We start from the raw sequence: 23,286 nt of genomic DNA, 5'->3' as shown, positions 1-23,286 counted from the left end.
CGTGCTTCCCTACATACCTGGCTCCCTGTGTGAGCTCCTGATGGCAGCCGTGAGGGCACGTGTTGGCAAGTGTCCAGTGAGCATGCACAGAAAGCCAACCTGAATCTGTGGACCAGGGAGAGACCAGAAACTTGGCCTTTAGCACCACCTTTGGGAAAGCAAAAGGGAGGCTGTCAGCCCTTGGCCCGGGGCGTTACAAGATTGAGAGAAGACATACAAGTTTCTGAATTCTGCCACAAGAGGGTGCGAGGAGTGAGGAACAGACACATCCATAGAAGGTTTGAGAAAGTCTCAGAATCCCTAGCAGGGCTGATGGAAGATACTTTACCCTATAGGCAGTTAGTAAAGACTGGAGGAGGTCACTGCTACTTCAAATGTGAAGACAGCAACCCAAACTCCAAGGAATGTGAAAAACAATGAAACATGATGCCACCAAAGGATTACACTAATCTTCCAGTAACTGATTCCCAAGATTTGGAGACTTGTGTTTTTCCTGATAAAGAATTCAAAATAGATATTTTAAGGAAGCTACAAGAAAACACAGAAAGCGGGCACCTGGGTGGCTCAGTCGCTTAAGCGCTTAAGCGTGTGCCTTCGGTTCAGGTGATGATCCTGGAGTCCCAAGATCGAGTCCCACAACCGGCTCCCTGCTCAGCGGGGAGTCTGCTTCTGTCCCTCCCTCTGCCCCTTCCGTTCCCCCTGCTCATGCTTTCTTGCTCGCTCACTCTCTCAAAAAAATAACTAAATAAAATCTTTAAAAAAAAAAAAGAAAACACAGAAAGATGATTCAGTGAAATCAGGAAAATGATAAATGAACAAAATGAGAAGTTTAACAAAGAGAAATTTAAGAAACAAACAAATTCTGGAGCTGAAGAATACAATGAATGGAAAATACAGTAAAAAACATCAACAGCAAAATAGATCAAGCAGAAAAGAGAATTGTGTGTTGGAAGACAGGAACTTTGAAATTACCCAGTCAGAGAACAAAAAAAAAAAGTGAAGAAAGCCTATGCGACCTATGGGATACCAGCAAAAAATAAATAAATAAATAAATAAATAAATAAATAAATAAATAAATAAATAGTGAATTATTGGAGTTCCAGAAGAAGAAAGGGAGAGGGGGACAGAAAGCTTACTTAAAGAGATAGTAGCCAAGAACTTTCCAAATCTGGAGAGAGATTTGGATATCCAAGTTTATGAAGCTCATAGGTCATAAAACAAACTCAAAGAGATCTTCTCTGAGACACATTGCAATAAAACTATTAAAAATAAAAGACAAAGAATCTCAAAAACAACAAGAGAAAAGAAGCTTGTAACTTATAAAGGAACCCTTATAAGTTTATCAGCAGAGACCTCATGGGCAGGGAGAGAGTAGGATGATATATTCAAAATGCTGAGAGAAAAAAACCGCCAACCAACAATACTCTATCCAGCAAAATTAACTTTCAGAAATGAAGGAGAAATAAAGATTTCCCCAAACAAAAGCTAAGGGAGTTCACCACCAGGAGACCTCCCTTACAAGAGATGCTGAAAGGAGTCCTCCAAGTTGAATGAAAGGCTGCTAATTAGTAATGTGAAACATATGAAAATATACAACACACTAGTTAAGGTAAATGTATAGTCAAATTCAGAATACCCTAACACCATATTATGGTGCTATGTTAACTACTTAATTCTAGTATAAGGGTTAAAGGACACGAGTATTAAAAATAACTGTAGCCATAATAATTTTTAATATACAACATAAAAATAGGTAAATTGTGACATCAAAAACATAAAAGGGGAGAGCACAAGGGTAGAGTTTTTGTATATGATTGGAGTTGTTACTAATGTAAATTAGACTGTTATATCTAAAAGACGTTTTAAGTAAATGTCATGGTAAACACAAAGCCAAAATCTATAGTAGATTCACAGAAGGTAAGGAGAAGGGAATCAAGCTTACCACTACAGAAAACCATCAGTTCACAAAAGGAAGGAAGCAAGAGAGGGATGAAAGAACAAGGGAACAACACAACAGCTAACAAACAATTAATAAGATGACAGTAGTAAGTCCTTACCTATTGGTAATCACTCTAAATGTAAATGGATTTAATTCTTCAATCAGAAAACAGAGAGTGGCTGGATGAATTTTAAAAAACAAAACAAAACAAGACCCAACTCTATGCTGCTTATAAGAGACTCACTTTAGTTTTAAGGGCACATACAGGCCTAATGTGAAGGGATGGAAAAAGATGTTCTATGCAAGTCAAAACCCAAAGAGAGCCGGGGTAGTTACACTTATATTGGACAAAATAGACTTTACGTCAAGAACTGTAACAAATACAAAGAAGATCATTATATAATAATAAAGGGGTCATTTCTTTAAGAGGATATAACAGTCATAAATATACATATATCCAACAGCAGAGCACCTGAATATATTAAGCAAATACTAACAGATCTGAAGGGAGAAATAGGCAACAGGACAATAAGAGTAATCTTCAATACCCCACTTTCAACAATAGACAGATCATCCAGACAGAAAATCCATAAGGAAATGTTGGACTTGAACCACACTTTTGACCAAATGATCCTGTCAGACATGTGCAGAACAGTCCATCCAGCAGCAGAACACACATTCCTCTCAAGTGCATGCAGAACATTCTCCAGGATAGATCTTATGATAGGTCACAAAACAAGTCTTAGCAAACCTAAGAAGGTCAAAATCATACCAAGTGTCTTTCCTGACCACAGTGGTATAAAACGAAACATCAAGTAGAAGACGAAAACTGGAAAATTCACAAATATGTGGAAACTTAACAACATACTCCTGGACTACCAATGGGTCTTAGAAAAAAAATTAAAAATGTCTTGGAAGAAACAAAAATGGAAACACAATATAACAAAACTTATGGGATGCAGCAAAAGCAGTTCTAAGGGGAAAGTTTATAGTAATAAATACCCCACATTAAGAAACAAGAAAGATGTCAAATAAACAACCTAATTTTACACTTCAAGAAAGCAGAAAAAGAAGAACAAACTAAGCCCAAAGCAGATGGAAGAAAATAATAAAGATCAGAGAAGAAATAAATAGAGACCAGAGAAATAAGAGGAAAGACCAATGGAACTAATAGCTATATTTTAACAAAAACACAGTGACAAACCTTTAACTAGGCCTACCAAGAAAAAAAGAGAGAAGAATCAAATAAATAAAATCAGAAATGAAATAAGACATTATCCCTGATATCACAGAAATAAAAAGGATCATAAGAAATTACTATGAACAATTACATGCCAACAAATTGGATAACCTAGAAGTGGATAAATTCCTGGAAACATGAAACTTACCAATATTGAATCATGAAGAAATAGAAAATTTTAACAGATCAATAATGAGTAGAGATTGAATCAGTAATCAAAAGTCTCCCAACAAAGAAAAGCCCAGAAGCAAATGTTCTCCCTGGGGAATTCTACCAAACATTTAAAGACTTGTCACTAGTCCTTAAACTCTTCCAAAAAATTGAAGAGGAGGGAACACTCTCTAACTCATTTTACACGGCCAGCATTACCCTGACACCAAAGGCAAAAAAAGATATTACAAGAAAAGAAAACCATAGGTCAATATCCCTGATAAATATAAACACAAAAATTTTCTTTCTTTTTTTTTTAAGGAAGTTTTTGTTTTAATTCCAGTTTGGTTAACATACAGTGTTAATTTATTTTCAGGTGTCACAAAAAAATTTTCAATAAAAATATTAACAAACCAAATTCAACAGCACTTCAAAGAATCATGCACAATGATCAAGTGGGGTTTATCCTTGGCATGCAAGGATGGTTTGACACATGCAAATCCATAAATATGATACACCACATTAATAGAATGAAAGAAAAAGTCATAAAATCATCTCAATAGATGCAGAAAAGCCTTCAACAAAATGCAGCATTCTTTTTCATGATAAAATCTCCCAATGAATTGGGTATAAAATATAAGAAACACAAACCATAAGAAAAAAATTGATAAATTGGTTATCATCAAATTTAAAACATTTTCATTAAAAAATACCATTAAGAAAATGAAAAAGGAAGCCATAGATGGTGAGAAATTACTTGCAAGCACAGAATTAATATTGTTTGTTTCAGCATTATTTTTGTTTTGAGATATAATTCACATAACATAAAATTCACCATTTTAAGGTGTAATCTCAATGATATTTGCTATATTCACCACCATCTAATGCTAGAATGTTTCTGTCAACCCAAAAAGAAACTTCTTACCTATAAGCAGTTAGTCTGAATTTCCCCTCTTCCCCATCTCCTGGCAACCACTAATCTACTTTCTGTCTATAATATGTGTTCTTTTGTTTGGCTTCTCTCACTTAACACAATGTTTTCAAGGTCCATCCATGTTGTAATCTGTAATAATACTTCATCCCTTTTTATGCCTGAATCACATTCCCTTTTGGGGATATACCACATTTGTTTACCATTCCTCGGTTGGCTTGTTTCCAGTTCAGGGCTATGATGAATAATGTTGCAATGAACATTAAGATACAAGTCTTTGTGTGGACATATGTTTTCAATTCTCTTGGGTATATGCCTAGAGGTAGAATTGCTGTATCATATGATAACTCTGTTTAACTTTTTGAGGAACTGTCAAACTGTTTTCTTTTTCCATTTTTTTTTTTTTTTAAGTAGGCTCTACACCCAGCATGGAGCCCAATGTGGGGCTTGAACTCACGACCTTGAGATCAAGACCTGAGCCAATATCAAGAGTCAGATGCTCAACCAACTGAGCCCCCAGGCGCCCTTCAAGCTGTTTTCTAAAAGGGCTTCATCATTTTACATTTTCACCAGCAGTGTATGAGGGTTCCAATTTCTTTACATCCTCACCAACAGGAATTGTTTATCTTTTTTATTTTAGTCTCCCTAGTGGGTGTGATGTAGTATCTCACTATAGTATCTCTCTATAGTTTTTTTTCTTTCTTTTTTCCCTTTACCCATCCCCCCACTCACCTCCCCTCTGGCAACCACCAGTGTGTATCTGTGTATCTGTATCAAAGACTCAGTTTGTCTCTTTTTCTTTTTGTTTGTTCATTTGTTTTGTTTCTTAAATTCCACATATGAGTGAAATCATATGGTATTCATCTTTCTCTGTCTGACTTATTTTCCTTAGCATAATACCCTCCAGGTCCATCCATGTAGTTGAAAATGGTAAGATCTCATTTTTTATGGCTGAGTAATATTCCATTATATACATCTTCTTTATCCATTCACCTATGGATGGACACTTGGGTTGCTCCCATATCTTGGCTATTGTAAATAATGCTGCAGTAAACGTAGGGATGCATATTTCTTTTTGAAATAGTGTTTTAGTTTTCTTTGGGTAAATGCTCAGTAGTGGAATTACTGAATCATACAGTAATTCTATTTATAATTTTCTGAGGGACCTTCATACTGTTTTCCACAGTGGCTGCATCAGTTTACATTCCCACCAACGGTGCACAGGATTACTTTTTCTTCACATCTTTGCCAACACTTGTTTCTTGAGTTTTTAATTTTAGCCATTCTAACAGGTGTTTTGTGATATCTCACTGAGGTTTTAATTTGCAACTTCCTGATGATTAGTGATATTGAGCTTCTTTTCATGTGCTTATGGCCATTAGTATATCTTCTTTGGAGAAATATCTATTTTGATCTTTGGCTAATTTTTAGGACAATAGTTTTCTTATTGTTGAGTTGTATTTATGTGTTGGTATTTTTAGTGGGATAGATTGATTCGTTTACAGAGAACTGTGGTCTTCTTAAGATTATCAAAGACTATATGCTTTTCCATATACCCAGGTCCTTTCTGCATTCTTCAGTAACGTTTTAAAGTTTATTTCATATAGATCTTATGCTTCTTATTATGTTTATTTCTAATTATTTATCTTTTTATTATTGTAAATTACTCCAATGGTTCAATATTGACAACCAAAAAAGGCATTTGAAAAACTATGTGGTTCAAATTCAGGCCGAGTTTTGATCTGCAACCTCAGATCTACCCCAGCAATTTGCTTTACGGGGAAGAACGCAGACGCCTAGAGATGTTGAGTGACTTTGTCAAGGCCACACAGCGTGTAGGTAGCAGGGATAGGCACTAAAGCCCAGGTATTCTGTCTCTGCGTTTATCCTGACTCTGGATCCAGAGCTCTGCCATCTTACCAACCTCCATAAAATATGGCAAATGTTCTCACATGCTTTGTGAACTCCTATTTGCTTAGGGACTGACTTCACCAATCAAGATAGGAATTAGATAAAAATTTGACAAAAGTTAGGGGAAAAAAGGGGAGTAAAACAACGGCTAAGTGAGAGAAAAGCAAAAATTTAGACACACACACACCTCAAACCCTCAAACCTCCAGAGCTTCCTGCCTATGAACCGAAAGGGGGAGTGTGAGTTGCTTGGCCCTGGGGGCCGGTGTGAGCCTTCTCAAAGGCCCCATAGTCTTCCACTTCCTGAGGAGGCAGCAGCAGAACTAAGCCCGCAGACTCCTTTGCTCTTCTGTGTCCCAGCCATGGCTTCCACAGCCTCGGCGTCCTGGCACCATCCTGGGGGAAAAGACAAGATGGCGTGGAAGGTGCTGGTTATGGTGGCTTTGCTGCAGGCACAGCTCCCGGTTACAGGTAAGGCCGGACCTCTCGGTGGCAAGGAGCTTCTAGAAACTCTTTGTGCGTGTGTGTTGGGGGGGTTGGGGGGTGGGGAATGGTGGAGGGCTAGTGAGGAACTGGTGTGTCTTTTGAATCCTGTTCTCCTCAAATCAAGGGGCGGCTGAGCAGGGGGGATCGGGCTCGATGCCGGCATCGGTTCCTCACAGCCGAGCTGGGCATCGGGTCAGAGCCAGCGGCCTGAACACACACCTGCCTCAAGGCCAGGTTTTTCCGGTGATAAAAGGAGGGAGGAAAGTCCACGGAGGGGAAGGATGGGGAGGAAGGAGGCAGAAGAGCCACGGAGGCAGGCCCAGTGTGGAGAAAAGGAGAGGGAGCATTTAACAGAAGCTGGATGAGATGAGAAAATGTCAGCCAGGCCATCTTTCTCGTCTCGGCATCTTCTTTTACCCCCTTGCTGGCTCCATCACTCAGCCCCTTTCCTTCTTCCTTTTCCAGCAAAAACTTCTCTTGTTGGTCAACCAGGGTCACAGCCGTGACCTAAAGCACCTGGATGGGGCAGGGACTAAGCAGCGGGGTCAACGAAAGGGGGAAGGGGTCTTCCTCGGGGTCCGTGTCACGACACAGCTCTGTCGTGGCTGCCCCCTCACCCCACGGCCCAGGGCGGCCCTGTGACACACCCATCACAGGCTTAGTGACTCACCCACTGCCCCTCACTGCAAGCAGCTCTCCATCTGAGGCCAAAAAGCTAGAGATGCTGACAGAGCGTAGGGACAGATGAGGGGATGTGACCTGTTAATCACCACCAACCAACCAGCAAGAGAACTTACTCTTCACCTCGTTTGGTTCATGGGAGCCTGGCTTTTCTAGAATCCTTTCACTCCCACCATGTTTTCTGGGCCAGGTAATGAGGAGAACATGTGAGAAGAAGACAAAACAGACTGTCTTGGGGGATTGGGGCCACAGCATTTTTATAAGGAATGGGACCAGCCATATTTGAGTCTGAAGAAACAGGGAGGGTGGTCACAGGCAAACGACCTTCCCCCACCTCGCAGGTTGCTTCAGCGTGGGAGAGCGTTTAGCGACAATGGTGGGAGGGCAGGAGAGGCCATGGGCACTTCTGCTCCTGACAGGGACCATGGCACAGCCTCAGCTTGGTGCCTCAGGGGTTCTGAGGCTAAGTAACCATGGGGTTTTCTGTAAGATCGCAGCTTTCTTCTCAGAAAAGCCTTTGTTGGGTATGAGTCACATGGCGCTGTAGGGTGAGGGCTTCAGAGCAAGCCCCAGGCAGCCCATCCTGTGTGCAGGCGACAAGATGACCACGGTAGCCTGTGAACTCCCTGATTTCAGGGGTGCGGCTGACGGCAACAGCCTCAGGTCGTGGGCTTCAGGCCACAGAGGTAATTCTGCTACGCAGAGTTTCCTCACCAGGCCGTTTGTGTTGGCCTTGGGGCCAAGGTAGCAGCAAAGTAGGGGTAGAAGAGAAAAAGAGGAGCTGCTTGGGGGGTTGGTGGCCGCCGAGAGCGGCAAACCAAATCCCACCCGGCAGACCAGACGGGGGCCGCGCCCATTACCACACATGGCAGCACAGGAGGGAAAAGTTAGATTGGCTGGATTTTTCATCTTTCCATGCCCCTTTGCGGGGGTGGACATGTCAGCTACTCCTAGAGAAGGCTCCTAGACGAAAGTCCTTCCAAGCGTCTCGCCCAGTTGAGGGGAGGGGAGCGGAGACTTGGGCCTTTAGCCCTGAGGGCTGCAAATGGCTCCATGTTGGCTTTACGACTGCGCTGGGCGGAAGCTGCTGGTGGAATGTGAACTGGGGCCTTCTCTCTTTTCTCGCTCAGTTAAGTCACCCGTCCCCGAACGTTTTTTAAAAATCCACTTTTTACTAAGATTTTTCCATTTGCCTTTTACGGAAATGCCCAGATCATGAGGATCAAAGCAAATAATGACTTAGTCTGTCTACATGAGGAGGTGTCCCCGGGTGAGAGTCTCTCACCGCGGTCACCGGGGTCCGCGGCTGGAAGCGACAAAGGCGGTGTGCTTAAACAGCACAGACTCACTTCTGCTGGCAGAGCTGTCAGCCGCTCAGTCCCTGTAACTGTCTCCCCTACGGTGGCCAAGAGTGCGCCCCGTGGTTGGCGTGGCCATTGTCTCCGCAGCTATGACACAAAATCTTGGGGAGTGCAGGTTCCCACGCTCTACTTTTAGGGAGGCAGCTGGATGTGGTGGCAAAAGTCAGGTCAAACCCAGAATCCCAGTGCTGCCACTTTCCTAGCTGTGCAACCTTAGACAAGTTACTTAACCTCTCTGGGCCTTGGTTTTCTCCCCTCTAAAGTAAGGATAACTTTCCTTGCAGGGCTGTAAAGATGAGAAATGAATGTAATGTGCTTGATACATAGCAGACAGCCAAACCATGGAAGCGGTATTAATTATTACTATTATTACATCATGGTCTGTTTTCTTGTTCTCGGTATCTAGCAACAGGAAATGGAAACCCATGGTTAGAATTCTTAATTTGCTCTCAACTGGGTGGTAAACAGCACTGGCCATTCTCTCCATCGGTCGAAATCCAACTCATCCTCCTTTCGAGTTCTGAGCATACCCATTCTAGCACAGGAACATAGTGGTGATCCAGCAGAGCGGTGGGCCCATTCGTGAACAAGGATCGAAGCTTTGACAGGCCACAGGATGAGGATTAGAATGGCCGTTTTTATTTTCTAAGACAACTTACTCTGTAGGGGCTGTGCCCCCAAAGGGAGAACATGCTCCAAAATATATAATATAAATAGGGGGAAGAAAAGTGAGACAAAATCCAGCAGGTCGTCCCTGGTCAGGATGGCCACCCGGATTTTGAAGCTGAATGCTTGGTGTGCGTGCCCAGTGACCGGATAGTTAAATGTAAACTTCTCGAACACCAGATCGTTGCTTAAACTGCTCGGAGCTGGATGTGAGGGGAGCTTCTAAGTGATGCAGAACAAGAGGACAAGGTTTGCTTCAGTGGCATTCACCTGTCTCTGCTCATCCAGATGAGCGACTAATATTTTCTCCCTTGGCATTTCTCACACTTGCTGGTTTAGAGACCACAGCCGTGGCTGTGTGAGATGTCGCCCCGTCCTGGGAAGCTCTTGCTTCGGTGAATGCCCACTGCTGTATGTATTTAAGATTCTTTTTCTGTTTGCCTTTGTCTTTAAAAAATTAGACTTAACGTTTACTGGATGTACGCTTTTACTTTCCAGAGTCCCCAGGCATTGTGTCTCGTGTTTTATTTAGAAGGGTTAAGGCACTAACTAAGGAACTGTTTTGCATTAGGGCTGTCCAAACCTGCACTTCGGGAATCCTTTTTCTCCTGAGCCGTCTTTACCTATGGTCAGCTAATGGATTAAGTAAACAGCAGGGATCGGTCAACATAGACTTCTTCTCTGCTTGGGCCAACGTTAGCTCTTATTAACACTGAGCTGATGGTAGATTTAATCAATTTGAGCAAACATTCAGTCAATTTGGTTAAAAAATCATCACACCAGTCACTTGACACATTAGTTGAAACAAACCGGTTAGTCCTGTGGTACTGAGCCATTCCTTCCAGCCTAAACAACATGAGTCTATGTTCCCTGAGGGAAGGGGAGCCTCAGTCTTGCTCGGAGAGGTGTGCGGTGCTTAGCCCACTGCTGGGAGCAGAGTCCACACACAGTACATGCATGCTTGTTGAATGAATTCAAAAGTGGATGAATGAAAGAAATCTAGATGTTTCCATGTGATTAACTTTAATGGTTTAGTGGGTAGGGAATACATTGGCGTGGCATTATTTGGACGTTTCATCTACAGAACTTAGCATTTAAATTTAAACCAAACAAAAAAACAGACGTTAAGCTGGTGGAGGGGACAGGGCAGCGTGAGTGAGCAAAATGATTCAAAATGAGTTGCGAGGATGGTTTAAGATAAAATCTGCTGTTATTAAAATTTTTGATGTAAAATTTCCGATATTTGTTTGTTTTGGACCTACGAACAAGATAATTTCATACGACTCAAATAATATTATATCTCAAAAAAAAATCGATACACAAAAAACGTTCATTTTTCTGACTTGGCTTAAACCCTAGGGAAAAAGCAGAAAATAAACAAGGCTATCAACTGTTGGAGAATGTTGACCAATAACATTAAATGAGAGGTACCAGGAGAAAAATAATTTTGTGGATTATGGCAAAAAGCACAGTATCCAATTGCCTCAAAATATGGAAAGAAGAAAAAAGCAGGTTACCTAACCAGTGTAGTCTGATTTGGTCTAGGTTACTAAGTGTTCCAAGTAGCTGTCGATGTTTTCCCCTCTCTTAATTCGAGGTATTTTAATAAAAATATCATAAACTCATTTGAGGAAATTATACATTGTTTAAATCCATAATCTCACAAGCTAGCCCAATAACTTTTCATTTGGACTTCTTTGTGTTCCACTCCAATATTTTTTATAAGTGTATACATATCTTTATGTAATTGCCATCATAAAAGCATTTCCGTGTGCTGTTTTCTTAGTAATCCATCGTGAGCATTTTTTATGCTTAGCCTTCACGATTTTTTGTTTTAAAGATTTTATTTACTCATTTGAGACACAGAGATACAGAGAGAGCGCGCATGAGCAGGGGGAGAGGCAGAGGGAGAGGGAGAAGCAGGCTCCCTGCTGAGCCAGGAGCCCGATGTGGAGCTCGATCCCAGGACCCTGGGATCATGACCCGAGCCGAAGGCAGACGCTTAACCATCTGAGCCACCCAGGCGCCCTACGATTGTTTTTAATTACTATGTAAATTTCCATAGTTTATGCATTGTATTTTCCTACTCCTTTATTGTTGGACATTTGGGCTGTTTCTAATTTTTGTTATTATAGCTAATCCTGCAAGAAAATCTTTACATTTGTAGCTTTTAAAATTTCTTTTGAATTCCTTCCTTGGGCTTAATTTCTCCAGGATTGACAATGAAAGGAATTGGTTAAAGTAAAAAGAACATTTCGCAGGATACTTTAGGCTTCTGTTGAAAACAATTGTCAAGGAAAGAGAATTTTTTCCTAACTCTCTGACCATCTGCAATTGATTCGGTCTTCTCTAGAGCAGCAACATGGGAAGGGAAAGAGAGGGCCATAGAGCTAGAAAGATCTGAATTCAAGTGGCGGTTCCTCCCCAGGCTTTCACTGAGGGGAGCTGCCGGCCCTCAGAGCCCGTTCTTCCTCTGTAAGATGGTGGCAGTGATGTCTACCTCCTGCAGAGGATGGTGGAGCAGAAATGCCACTCAGAAGTGCTGCACGCAGAAGGTGCTCGAAAAGCAGTAGCCAATACCATGGGGGCCTGAGTCTCCCAACCTGCAAAAGAGACAAAACGTCATTTTCCCAATGCGATAGCTGGGAACACTGGTACTGATATCTTTCTTTTTCTTTGTTGCTAAATTGCCATGCAAACTTGGGCACACAGCTCTCTCTGGGCTTTGGTTTTTCATCTGTGAGATGAGAGAGAGCTGAACATCCCTTTCACCTACAAAATGAATTGCATGTGGTCTTGAAATTATGAAGTTTTTAAGAACATTTACTTATCAGCCCCCACCCTCCTGGTATTGGCTCACAGAATCAGGAAACTAAACTTCATGATTCCCTGCAGCTCCAAATACTTTTTTTTTTTTTAATCTGGACTGCCACCTTATCACAATATTTTTAACTCTCTAGCAGGAGCCTCTGTTGTGAAAAATCCAAGGACAAAGTCCAACATTTTCTGCCTTGTCCTTTATGCTGTTCATTGACTGCAGATTTATCGGGGGCCGCCCAAGGACTTGGTTGGTAAGGACTGACTTGAAGAGAAAGCAGATTGCTGTCTAAAGCAGCCAAATTTGCAGCGGGGGAAATGTTAGGAGTGTCCACTGTCCACTTTGCTTGCCTGTTATGATTTGTGCTACTCAGCAACTAATTTTCAGGCTCAAGGGGAAAAAAATAAATAGAAAGCATTAGAACAAGGACAGGCAGGATCCTTGCCCCGTCCAGACCATCGGTCTCTTAATGTAGTCAGACCTTTATATTTACAAAGTGCCTTCCTACGCCTTTACTTACTTGATCCTCATCACCATCCTATGGCAGGTGGCAGATAGAAGAGTAGGATTCTCTTCTCATAAACAAAGAAAATGAGGCTCAGAAGTTTGATGACTTGCCTAAGAGTGGAACCAGGCCTCAAACACAGTTTCTCTGATCCCTTGTTCATGGTATGCATTCTCGAACATTCTATGAAGCCCTCTCCCACATCCTCGCTCGTCAATTTGCAATGTCATATGCCCTGTGACTGAGCTCTGAGGCAGACTTCTGAAGGTATTGCCTTCAGTAAGCACTTACTCCTATTTCCCTCTCAATTTTTGAAGAAATAGTTATTTTGATGCTGAATATCCTCATGTAATATGAATTTTTCTGCTGAGTTTGAAATATTTGGTTGTTAATATGGAATTACGTTTTTCTTTGGCATGTTACTATAATTCTGAACTCACATTTTCCCACAAATCTGGGAAAATCCATCTTATCTATTTTACTCTTAATAAATATATCTATTTTGGAGCTTGTCTTGGGAAGGATGGCCACCCGTGTGCAATCAACCCATTTCCATGTGTACCCTGTCTCCACCACTGCCCTCCCTGTAGGTGAAAATCAAATGGGTAAAGCAAAATTAAATTAAATCATATTTGAGAGGTTTTGATTCTAAGTAATAGCCTGTAATTGATCTGTCTGATAAGAATGTATCTTCATACAATGTACAAGGCTTTGTATGTGTGAGGTTTTCTAAAGGAACAGAGCACCATTATACATAGACTAAGTTGAGATTTTTTTTTTTCATGAAATCCTCAAGGAGTGGGAGGATGGCCTTTGAATGACAAATGTCTGTAATCAGTTTTCAATTATTTTTGTCAGATCTTAGTCTTTTCTTTTTTTTTTTTTTAAGATTTTATTTATGTATTTGACAGAGAGAGATAGCTAGAGAGGGAACACAAGCAGGGGGAGTGGGAGAGGGAGAAGCAGGCTCCTGGCTGAGCAGGGAGCCCGATGCGGGGCTCAATCCCAGGACCCTGGGACCATGACCTGAGCCGAAGGCAGACGCTCAACGACTGAGCCACCCAGGCGCCCCAGTCATATCTTAGTCTTGAGTTCACTTGCATCTGCTTGATCTGAGCTCAGGAAGGGCAAACCCTTTCGCTGTTGACTGGCTCAAAACAAACCAAGATAAGAAATCTGAAGCAGAGCAAAATATGTGAAGCATTAAAGAACCAAATACGTGACTATCCGTTACCTTCCCGAAGTTGCCTAGGAGGAGGGCTGGAGAAAGGAGCGCTCAGGAGCTTCTGCAGGACCATGTGTAGGGCGCTGGGCTAAGAGTGGGTTGCCTTTGCAAACCTTGGGGTTGGGGAGGACAGCCCAGAATGTAAGCCTCCACCACCGTGTAGGATATGACAAATTTTTCCTTCTCTCTGTTGCTGTAGGTTCTAAAAGCTCAGCTGTGCGCTTCTGTGTTTCCCCAGGTCCCCTCCACGGGATACTGTACTGGTTCTAAGACATAATGTGCATGATGAGCCTGAGTTAGAACTGCCCTTTCATCATGCGGGCTGAGAGGGACGGTGGAGAATTGGAGAGAAGAGGTGTTATAGGGGAAAGAATAGAAAAGACAACCTGGAGGTGGGGGTGGAGGTTGCAACTTGTTGCGACAGGAGGCAGAATCACCAGAGCAAGCTGCTCCAGGGAGAAGGCAGCTGAGCCAAGTGAATCCACCTGTGCCCAAGCCCGGTCCTACGGGTGATGGCCCAGGGTGGGTGCTGGCAAAAATCCGTGCCCGTGTGTGTTGACCCAAGTGCTTGTGGGGGTGGGGGTGGGGAGAGGAAGAGTGCAGGGGTCTGTGCCCCAGGGCGCATGCTCGGGTGGGAGACGCCGTTTGTGTATGTGTCCTGGTGTGTTCCAGAGTGTGTGTGTATGTGTGTGTGTGTGTGCATGTGTGCGTGTGCGCGTGCGCGCATGCGCGCATGCTTTGGTACCCAGTGTTCGCACACTGCCGTGACTAGTGCATGCATGTGCTCGTCCGAATGCTGATGGGCATGTCTTGTGTCTGCAGATACGTGTTTTTGTTTGGCAGCAATGAGTGGTTTTGTGTGTATGGCATGTACATTTAAGAGGAGGTCGGTGGCAGCAGGACAGCTCTGAAGAAGGAAGGGCAAACGTTGGTTGAACTCACAGCTGGCCATCTGGGGAGGTGAATGGTAGGGCTGAGATGTCACTGAGCACATTCTAGGGATTCTGTGCAGAAGGGAGACAAGAAAACTTCTGTTCAAAGTAGAATCTCTAGGACCCTGGAGAGGTGGGGGTGGCCTCCTTATAGATGCAGAATCTCCAGGTCCCCCAACTTCCCTCAGGACTTTCCCATCTCCCAAGTAAGCCTGCTGTCTTTCCTTCATTCTACCTTTCTTCCTCCCAGCTCTCTCTACTGAGAATGCAGACTATCTCACGGCCACCTGTAGAAATCCTGTCTGCCCCCTTACAATCCAGCCCAGATGTGTGTGGCTCTCCTGGGCCCACTGTTAACATTGTTATCTGCATTAAGGTGACAAAAGAAGGTGGAAAATTTGTTGTTCTTAGAACTCAGAATTAAAAACCCAACACAAATAGTTCCCTACAGTGAGCCTTTCTCATAGTGGAAGCCCAGCACACAAATAGTTTCAGGAACACTTACCCATCCGCAGAAAATGTTGCCAGCTTCCCCAAATTCTCACCAATTCTTTCCACAGTGGCCATCTTATGAGTTCTGACGAAAACAGTCAAAATGCATGTGACGCTTTTCTTTGTTTCTGCCCTGAGAACAGAATGGCAAGCAATCCAGTAAGGTTGTTTCTAGTGACCTACTTTGGCCATCGAGAGTTGGTTTTGCCAGACCGATAGTTATTTTTAATATCCAACTGTTCAAACCATCTGGTCAGCTACTGGACATATCAGTGAGTAAATATTAACCAAGCACCTCTCATGCACCCCTACTCAAACAAAAGTCCTGCAGACGGTTGGCCAAGCGGCCCGTTGACCAGACCAGTATCTTGAAGATGCACGTTGAGTGATTGAGAGCCTATGAGTAAAAGAAAGCTTCCCTGGTCCTGTAGGTCATGTTCTCAGGTTTTATGAAAAAGTCTTAATTTGTCTACAGGCTTGTTTCTTTATGGTCTGGCCTAATTTTCATCATTTTGTGAGCCTGTGCTAATTTCCATGCTGAGTTTAGTAGCAAAGGAGGTGTGTATCTGGAGCTACCACCCAGGACTGTTTTGAGTTAGGCCAGAGAGCTTCAGAAATTCCCCCTTTGATTTCCTCAGATTAGAGAGAAATCTTTGTCTTTTCTCCCACTTAACTATCAACGCTTCAAAGCTCAGACCTATATAAAATACACAAATGCTTTCTGGACAAAATGAATCTTGTCCGTTTTCTTTGGATTTTAGTGGGAACAATAAAGATTGAGCTACAAAAGGTTGGCAAAGAGGATTATTCTTTTTCTTTCTATTAAGTGTAGAGGCTTCAAAAGAACAGCTCAGAAAGTCAAATAATTGTATCGGCTGCAGCTCACCCATCCATCTCCCTGCTGACCTGGTCTGTGAAATCCCCTTTAAAAACTTGGCCAGCTCTCACCTGCCCACGGCAAATGCTGTATTGTTAAATGTCCCCATACATAATTCCACAAGGGAGGCTGCTATAAAGCAAATTCCTTCCGTTTCAACAGAGCACCTCGTCAAGGATAGCTCTTTGGGGTGAGGGGAGGAGTGCCTCTAATTTTCAAAGCTTTGTAATCTCATCTTGGGGAGGGAGCTACTTGAAAACCAGAAATGGGTTGTGAATAAAGTTATAATCACAAACTCCTGCAATCTAAAGGGACCAGCAGGAGGATGTGGAAGGGGAGAGTTAGAGAACAGTTTTTTATCTTCCTGGCTATTTCTTGATTTCATTGGTTTGGAAAAAACACATCCGTTAGCTTCTAGCTATGGCTCTAAACACAAGGTCTCTGACTTGGAGCTGATCTAATCCCTGGTTTGCTTGCAGACCGTAGCTTCCTCAGAAAATTCCTGTCAGCCCTTTTGAAGAGCACAAAATGGCTCCTCTGGGCCAAAGGATAAAGAGAGGGTTTGGCTATTTAGGCATTTTTCATTTGGGGTTTGAACATTTTCTAGCAGCATTTAAGCCAGGAGTGATTTCAATTTAAAAAGAAGAAGAAATCTAACTTCCAAATTGGTAGTCATCTCAAATTCAGTACAGAGTGATCACCCAAGGAAGCCAGACTGTGCTGTAGGGCATCCTCTCTATGGTCCTGGATGCTCCTCCTCCCGCAGGGTTCCTTCAAGCCCCCGGTCCTTCTCTGTCAAGTCTGATCCTGTGTCATCACCTGTCTCTCCTACCACCTCCATTCCCGCTCTCGAAGGTTTGAAAAATCAGAGAGAATACACAAGTCACATGTAATAGGATTTTGAATTATGCAAGTTCAAAATAATGCAATACAAAAAAATTAATGTTTCCATTTACGTGTGCTATTAAAAACAATGTGACTCTAATTTTACAATTATTCTTATGAGAAATTAATTTTGCAAAGTCGCCGGGAATGCACCTCTCACTTTGTGGAACTCCCTTGTTATCAGAAGTGGCTTGTGGTCATATCATGATTAGGTCAGGGTGGGAGTCGGGATGCTGCCAGTGAATTTTACCTTCAGTGACAGGAAGAGGACATGGAGTCTCTCTGGGAAGATTTTCTATGATCGAAGTGGGCGTGGCCTGATGTGGCCGAATCACAGCGTATTCAAGCTGGGGAGGATAGGTATCTTCAAGATCCACTTCCAGATTTTACCAGGGAGGAATGCTTGCCCAAGAAACTAATAAACCAGCTGAATGTCACATAGGCAGCAAGTGACAGGGTCAGTACTTGAACCAAGGACTTTTGGATTCTTGCTCAGGCTTTCAGTCCTCTGGGCCAGCAGGTTGCTGTAAGGAAATGGTGCTTCCTGAGCTGGCCACTTGGGTCTTAGGGGCGTAGAAATAGGCACGGCACGTTGGAATAGCAACCACAAGAGAGCTCAGGTGGCTGGGTGCTGTTAGCTCAGTCTGCCCGTGAGGCCCCGATGATGGATTGCAAACTGGCCGCCTCCGTGAGCTGAAAATATACTTGGGAGAGTGTTGGTTGAATTGTTTAGTAATGTAAGGATTTATTTTCTATTTTTAATTTTATTTTTATTATTTTTAAGATTTTATTTATTTATTTGAGAGAGAGACAGAGATAGCGACAGAGAGAGCGTGAGCAGGGAAAAGAGGGAGAAGCAGGCTCCCGGCTGAGCAGAGAGCCCAACGCAGGGCTCGACCCCAAGACCCCAAGATCATGACCTGAGCCGAAGGCAGATGCTTAACCAACTGAGCCACTCAGGCGCCCCAGGATTTCTTTTCTAATTTAGCCATTTTCATTTGTGTAAATTTTCACTTATTGAATTTGCATAGAATGAACATACACGTTTAATTTTCTTAAAGAAAGACATGCTCAGATTTTCCTTTCAGTTGTTCACCTCCCTAGTGTGGGCAGGAGTGATTCCTAGGACTTGGAAGGATTTCCCTTGCAGGGTTTTCTGTGATGCCATCTCACCTGGGATCCGCAGCCTCCTGCCTGTCACCCCATTCAGGAGGGAAAGGCAAATGCCTTCGTGTGGGTAATCAATGGCATCTCTAGCTTCTCTACTGAGCTTGTCTAGGACCATGGTGACCACAGGGACAGGGACCCACTGATCGAAGATTCTGGCAGCCGAACTTGCCTCTGATAGTGATAGGGCGTCTGTTAGGTGCATCTAGTTGGGGAGAGAAGATTAAAGCGAAAGAGAGAAACTCAAGTAATTTTCCTATTAGTGAAGAGAGTGTGTTTCAACAATATATTTCATTGTCAGAGACATTATCAGCGATAGAGAGAAAATTCAGAGCATAGCCATGCCTTAATTCATCCTGAATGTATCTGAGCAGCACGACGACATGTCAGATGCCACAGGTGATAAGTCCCAGATGCTGCACTCCTAGAACTCACACATTTCAGGGGCTGATGGATGGGTCTGACTGGTTTAGTAAAGTGACACAAGCTGCAGGGACAGTTAACCCTTGTGGAGAGGAACTTGCTTCGTGTGTCGTTCACATGTGTTAGGTCATCTAATCTTGTGGCCCTTTTACTGGTGTCCTCATTTGGCAGGTGGGGAACTGAGGCAGCGGTGTGTGGCTAGCATATACACGAGCTGTGCTTTGGCCCCAGGCAGCCTGCCCCTGCCACCAACCATGTTGCTTTTGGGTGGGGGATAAACCTGACATTTCTCATGAACTTCAAGGTGGGGGTGGGGGGACCTGAGGTTTGTTTGCCATGTGGAGAAGGGAGTTGCAAAGGACAGATCAGGTGGATGGAACACCATGTCCCCACCCGAGGAAACCAGCAAACTCACCAGTGAGTGCTCTCAGTAGCCCCTCACTGCAATCCCGGGACCCTCACTCCGCACCCTCGGAGTGGGTCCTGGGGCGGAGAGCCTGCGGCGTCTCCCAAGTTCTTTCTATGATGGCTCAATTTACTTGCTTTGCACACTGATTGCCATTCACCATGATGTGGCTCAGTGAGGAAAGAGAGGCATGTGAACACCCAAGAAAGGCACAGGGGCTTCGCCATCAGCATCATTAAGGGAAGGACACTCCCAGCTTAAGACATAAACATTCATTTCCAAGCGGGGTGGCTATCAAGCCCCTGCCAAAATGGGTGGCACAGATGCAGATTATGGGGTTGCTGAGCCAGCTCTGACCCCTCCCCACCTCCGGAAAATGGAATAAGTATGTCAGAAGGGAGGGTGCCTCCCATCTTGGGAGCTCCGGGGTTGCCCTTTAGAAAAACATCGCCAGCACATTCTGCAATCTCGAAATGAATCTGAATGGTAATTCGAGCATCGGGGTTTGTTCTGGATATTAGACAGTTCTGCCTGCTCCCGGACCTCCTCTTCCCTGCTCTGATGTGTCAGGGCCACGGCCGCGGGGGTCTCAACTAGCCGAGGGACCTGCTGGTAGCAGGGGGGATGCGGCAAGAACAAACAGTTGTGTTTCCAGGTCACACCTGCCAGGGGCCTCTGCTGTGAGGCAGGGTGGTCCTGGTTTTGTTCTGAGTCAAGAAATGCTTCGAACCTCTTCTCCTTGGGAAGAGTCCCTAAGAATTGGCCATTTCTCTCTGTAGCTTTCTTCAGTCGATGAGCATTTGAGAAACTGGGTGAAGGTCAGCCTTGACTTGCAAGGAAAGGCTATGTGAATGCGTTTTAGTTAAGAATAAGTTTTCATTCTAGTGAGACCTGTTTGTTTACAACACAGGTGTATAGGCCAGGACTGGGGATGACCTTGATTTTCTCTGCTGTTGCAAGAAGAGTGAGTGAGTGAGTGTGTGTGTGTGCACATGTGAGAGAAAGAGGGGGTCAGAGGTGGGGAGTTAGGAGTCAGGGAAGGTACAGGAAGATGTAGTAAAAGGATATTCATCAGAAAAAAATACTCTCATGATTCCTTTCCTCTTTTGGTTAGCAACCATTTCTCATTTTGTTACAATGTGTAACCTGGTCTTCCCTCATGGGGGGGGGGGGGCAGGGACTGTTTCTCAGACTCTTCTCCCTGCTTCTTGGTCTTGCTTAGACCCACCTCTGCTCTGAAGCCTTTGCAGCCCACCCCAGCCCGCAGTCACCCCGTCCTTCCTCAGCCTCCTGAGGCGCTCACTGTCTGCCTACTCCACGGATGGTGAGGAGCATGGGTTCTGACGTCGCATTGCTGGGTTCAAACTCTACCTTCAGTGATTTTTAGCAGTATGTCTTCGGGACACCTAAAGGCTCTCTGGATCTGGCACTCGTCTTCTGTGTGACGTGGGTAATAATATTTACCTCAGAGGGGTTTTGTGAGGAACAAACCCTGTAATGCATGAAAAGTGCTGGGCTTGGTGCCCAGGACCTAAGTGCTTGATATATGCCAGCTTATAAGATCATCGCACCGTGCTATCCTTGATTGCTGACTCATGTCATCATCTGACTCTTGTATTATTAACTTCTCATGTAGTTACGCTTTGCTTTTCCAACGGAAAGATTCTTGAGGCAGGGATTCTGACGTTTGTTTCTCTGTGTTCCCTATATGCCTAAAGTATTTACCATTGGGGTCCCTCAGATGAAACCCAGTGGTTAGGCGGTGGTTAGCAAACTTTTTCTCCAGAGGACCAGATAGTAAACATTTTAGGCTTTACAGGCCGTATGGTCTTTTCCACAAATACTCCACTCTGCTCGTGTAGCACGTCTGTAAACCAAGGAGCATGGTGATGTTCTAAGAAAACTATTCATAAAACATGCAGCCACTCAGATCTGGCCACGGGCCATACTTCGCCAATCCTTGTTAAGAGCGATGATCAGAAGTCGGATGCTTGGGTGCAAACCTACCTTCACTATTTCTTACGCCCAGTTTTCCACCTCTGGGTTCGAAAGGAGACCCCGTCAAGAAGGGTGTGCCCACCTCTGCATGTGCCCCTCCCCTAGCACCAGGGGGCCACGTGAGGGGGCCTCCTCGGGCAGCCACACAGCTGGAGTGGGTGGCTGGCTTCAGGGAGCAGCAAGCACAGATGCCAAGCTTAAAACAAAAATGGCACCTGCCTTCAAGGCCAATGCCCTCTGACGGAGGTGAAATGGAAAACCCGGAGTGATTCGCCGGCCCGAGAGATAAAAGCGATTGTTACTCTTCTCTGATTGGCTCTGTTCACGGATAGTTTAGTCATAGGGGTTTCTATTCTCAGGAACTCACAGCACATCGCGAATGATAGCTCATTCGTTCTCAAAATAATTCTCCTCTGCATAACAAGACTTTACGGGCAAGAAAGGGGAGCAATTATGAGAAACCATGTGTGTCAGAATCACTACAAGTGCTTCGAGATCATCAGATGAAAGTTCATTATGACCACGTACTGGCCGCTTCTCCAATTCACAGCAGAAGCTGGGTTGTAAGGAAAGGGTGACATGTGCTTTTTTAAACTTTTTTTTATAACCCTTGAAATTGTGTTGATTTTGAAAATGAAAATCCAGCATCCTCTCAGTTAAGGAAAGACAAAAGCAGACAAAAATTAAAGAGCTTGGCTCAAAATGGGAAGACTTACTGTAGGACAAGAAAGCACAGGGTGATGCCAAGACTTGGTCACTTGGAATAAGTCAATCAGAGAAAGACAAGTATCATGTGATCTCACTGATATGTGGGATTTGAGAAACAAGGCAGAGGCTCATGGGGGAAGGGAGGGAAAAATGAACCAAGACGAAACCAGAGAGGGAGACAAACCATAAGAGACTCTTAATCTCAGGAGACAAACGGAGGGTTGCTGGAGTGGAGGCGGGTGGGAGGGATGGGGGGGCTGGGTGAGAGACATGGGGGGGGGTATGTGCTATGCTGAGCGCTGTGCTTTAGGTAAGACTGATGAATCACAAACTTGTACCCCTGAAACAAATAATACATTATATGTAATAAAAAGGAAAAAAAAAAGACTTCATCACTTGGAAACCAGAAAGCTGTGTTATAAATGTTGTCTGCCTGATCATCCTAGCCTTCTTGTTGTAATAGGAGGTACTGTCCTCTCAGATGCAGTAATCCCCTTTGGGACACGATTAAAATAAGTTGAATTCAATGTTTCATTTCATGCTATACAGAGTATCTCTCAGTGTAGCATAAGAAATAGGAGAATCACCCAAGAGAAACTAACATAGGCAGCGATCATGTGAGAAAATCGGATACAGAGAATCCACCCGCCCCATGAAGGAGAAGCCTTCTGTGTGTGCGTGATCATCATCATGCAAACGATTAAATCATACTTTGTAGTTTTGTCAAGTGCTTTTATGTAAATTACTTTGTGAAAAATCCACAGCTCTCTGGGATGTGCAAGCAGAGCCCCCTCCTACTGGTAGAGAAGCTAAAGCTTAAAGAAGGTGGTTTGTTCAAGATCAGTTATTGGTAGATTAGGAATCTGAAATCCATTCTTCTGGATCCAAACCCAAGCTCTCCTCCTACGAGTTGCACGTGGGTGGGCGATGTACATACCTGTGGCTCAGAGGGGTGGTGTGCAGGGGGATGAGTAACCTTATAGAGAAGAACACACGCTACTAAAATTTGCACACGAACTTCCATTATTACACATATTTTTCATTTTCTGTTTCTTTTCCTCCTAGAGGTTAAATTTTCCATTCTTGATTTTAACCCAAAGAAACACTAAGTAAGATGGACCACTCTTGAATAAGACAAACTGCCTAAAATACACAATGCCCACTGACTAGTCTAACAGGATATGGACACCCTTGATCACAGCTAACCCCACCGACAAATTCCCAGGAATAAAATAGCTGCTCTTTCTGATATTGAATTAATCTCCAGTTGCATAAATCCCTTTGGATTGAGTGCTTGCAGCAGGGTTTCTCAACTTCTGCGCTATGACATTTGGGGTCAGATGAGTCTTTGCTGTGGGGGGGCTGTCCCGTGCATGGTAGGATGTTTAAGAGAATCCCGGATCTCTACCCACTAGATCCCCATAGCACCTCCAAGTTGTGACAACCCAAAATGTCTTCAGACATTGCCAATATCCCAGGGGGCAAA

The 23,286-nt window shown here is 43.8% G+C and overlaps 1 protein-coding gene across 2 annotated transcripts in view; it reads left to right on the top strand.

The window, feature by feature from the left end:
• Window positions 1-6,448: 6,448 nt before the first annotated feature.
• CD247 (CD247 molecule) overlaps window positions 6,449-23,286 on the top strand; it is a 71,170-nt gene continuing 54,332 nt past the window's right edge. The window contains exon 1 of one of the 2 annotated variants that reach the window (XM_031030552.2): window positions 6,449-6,641. In XM_031030552.2, coding sequence (XP_030886412.1) covers window positions 6,533-6,641 — 109 coding nt within the window. In that variant the 5' untranslated portion in view covers window positions 6,449-6,532. The remainder of the gene's footprint in view (window positions 6,642-23,286) is intronic. The other variant, XM_006735657.3, reaches the window with a different exon arrangement.

The sequence above is a fragment of the Leptonychotes weddellii genome, chromosome 6, assembly GCF_054177405.1.
Source record: "Leptonychotes weddellii isolate Sample4059 chromosome 6, ASM5417740v2, whole genome shotgun sequence".
Lineage (NCBI taxonomy): Eukaryota > Metazoa > Chordata > Mammalia > Carnivora > Phocidae > Leptonychotes > Leptonychotes weddellii.
This window is presented reverse-complemented; position numbering and strand designations above follow the sequence as displayed.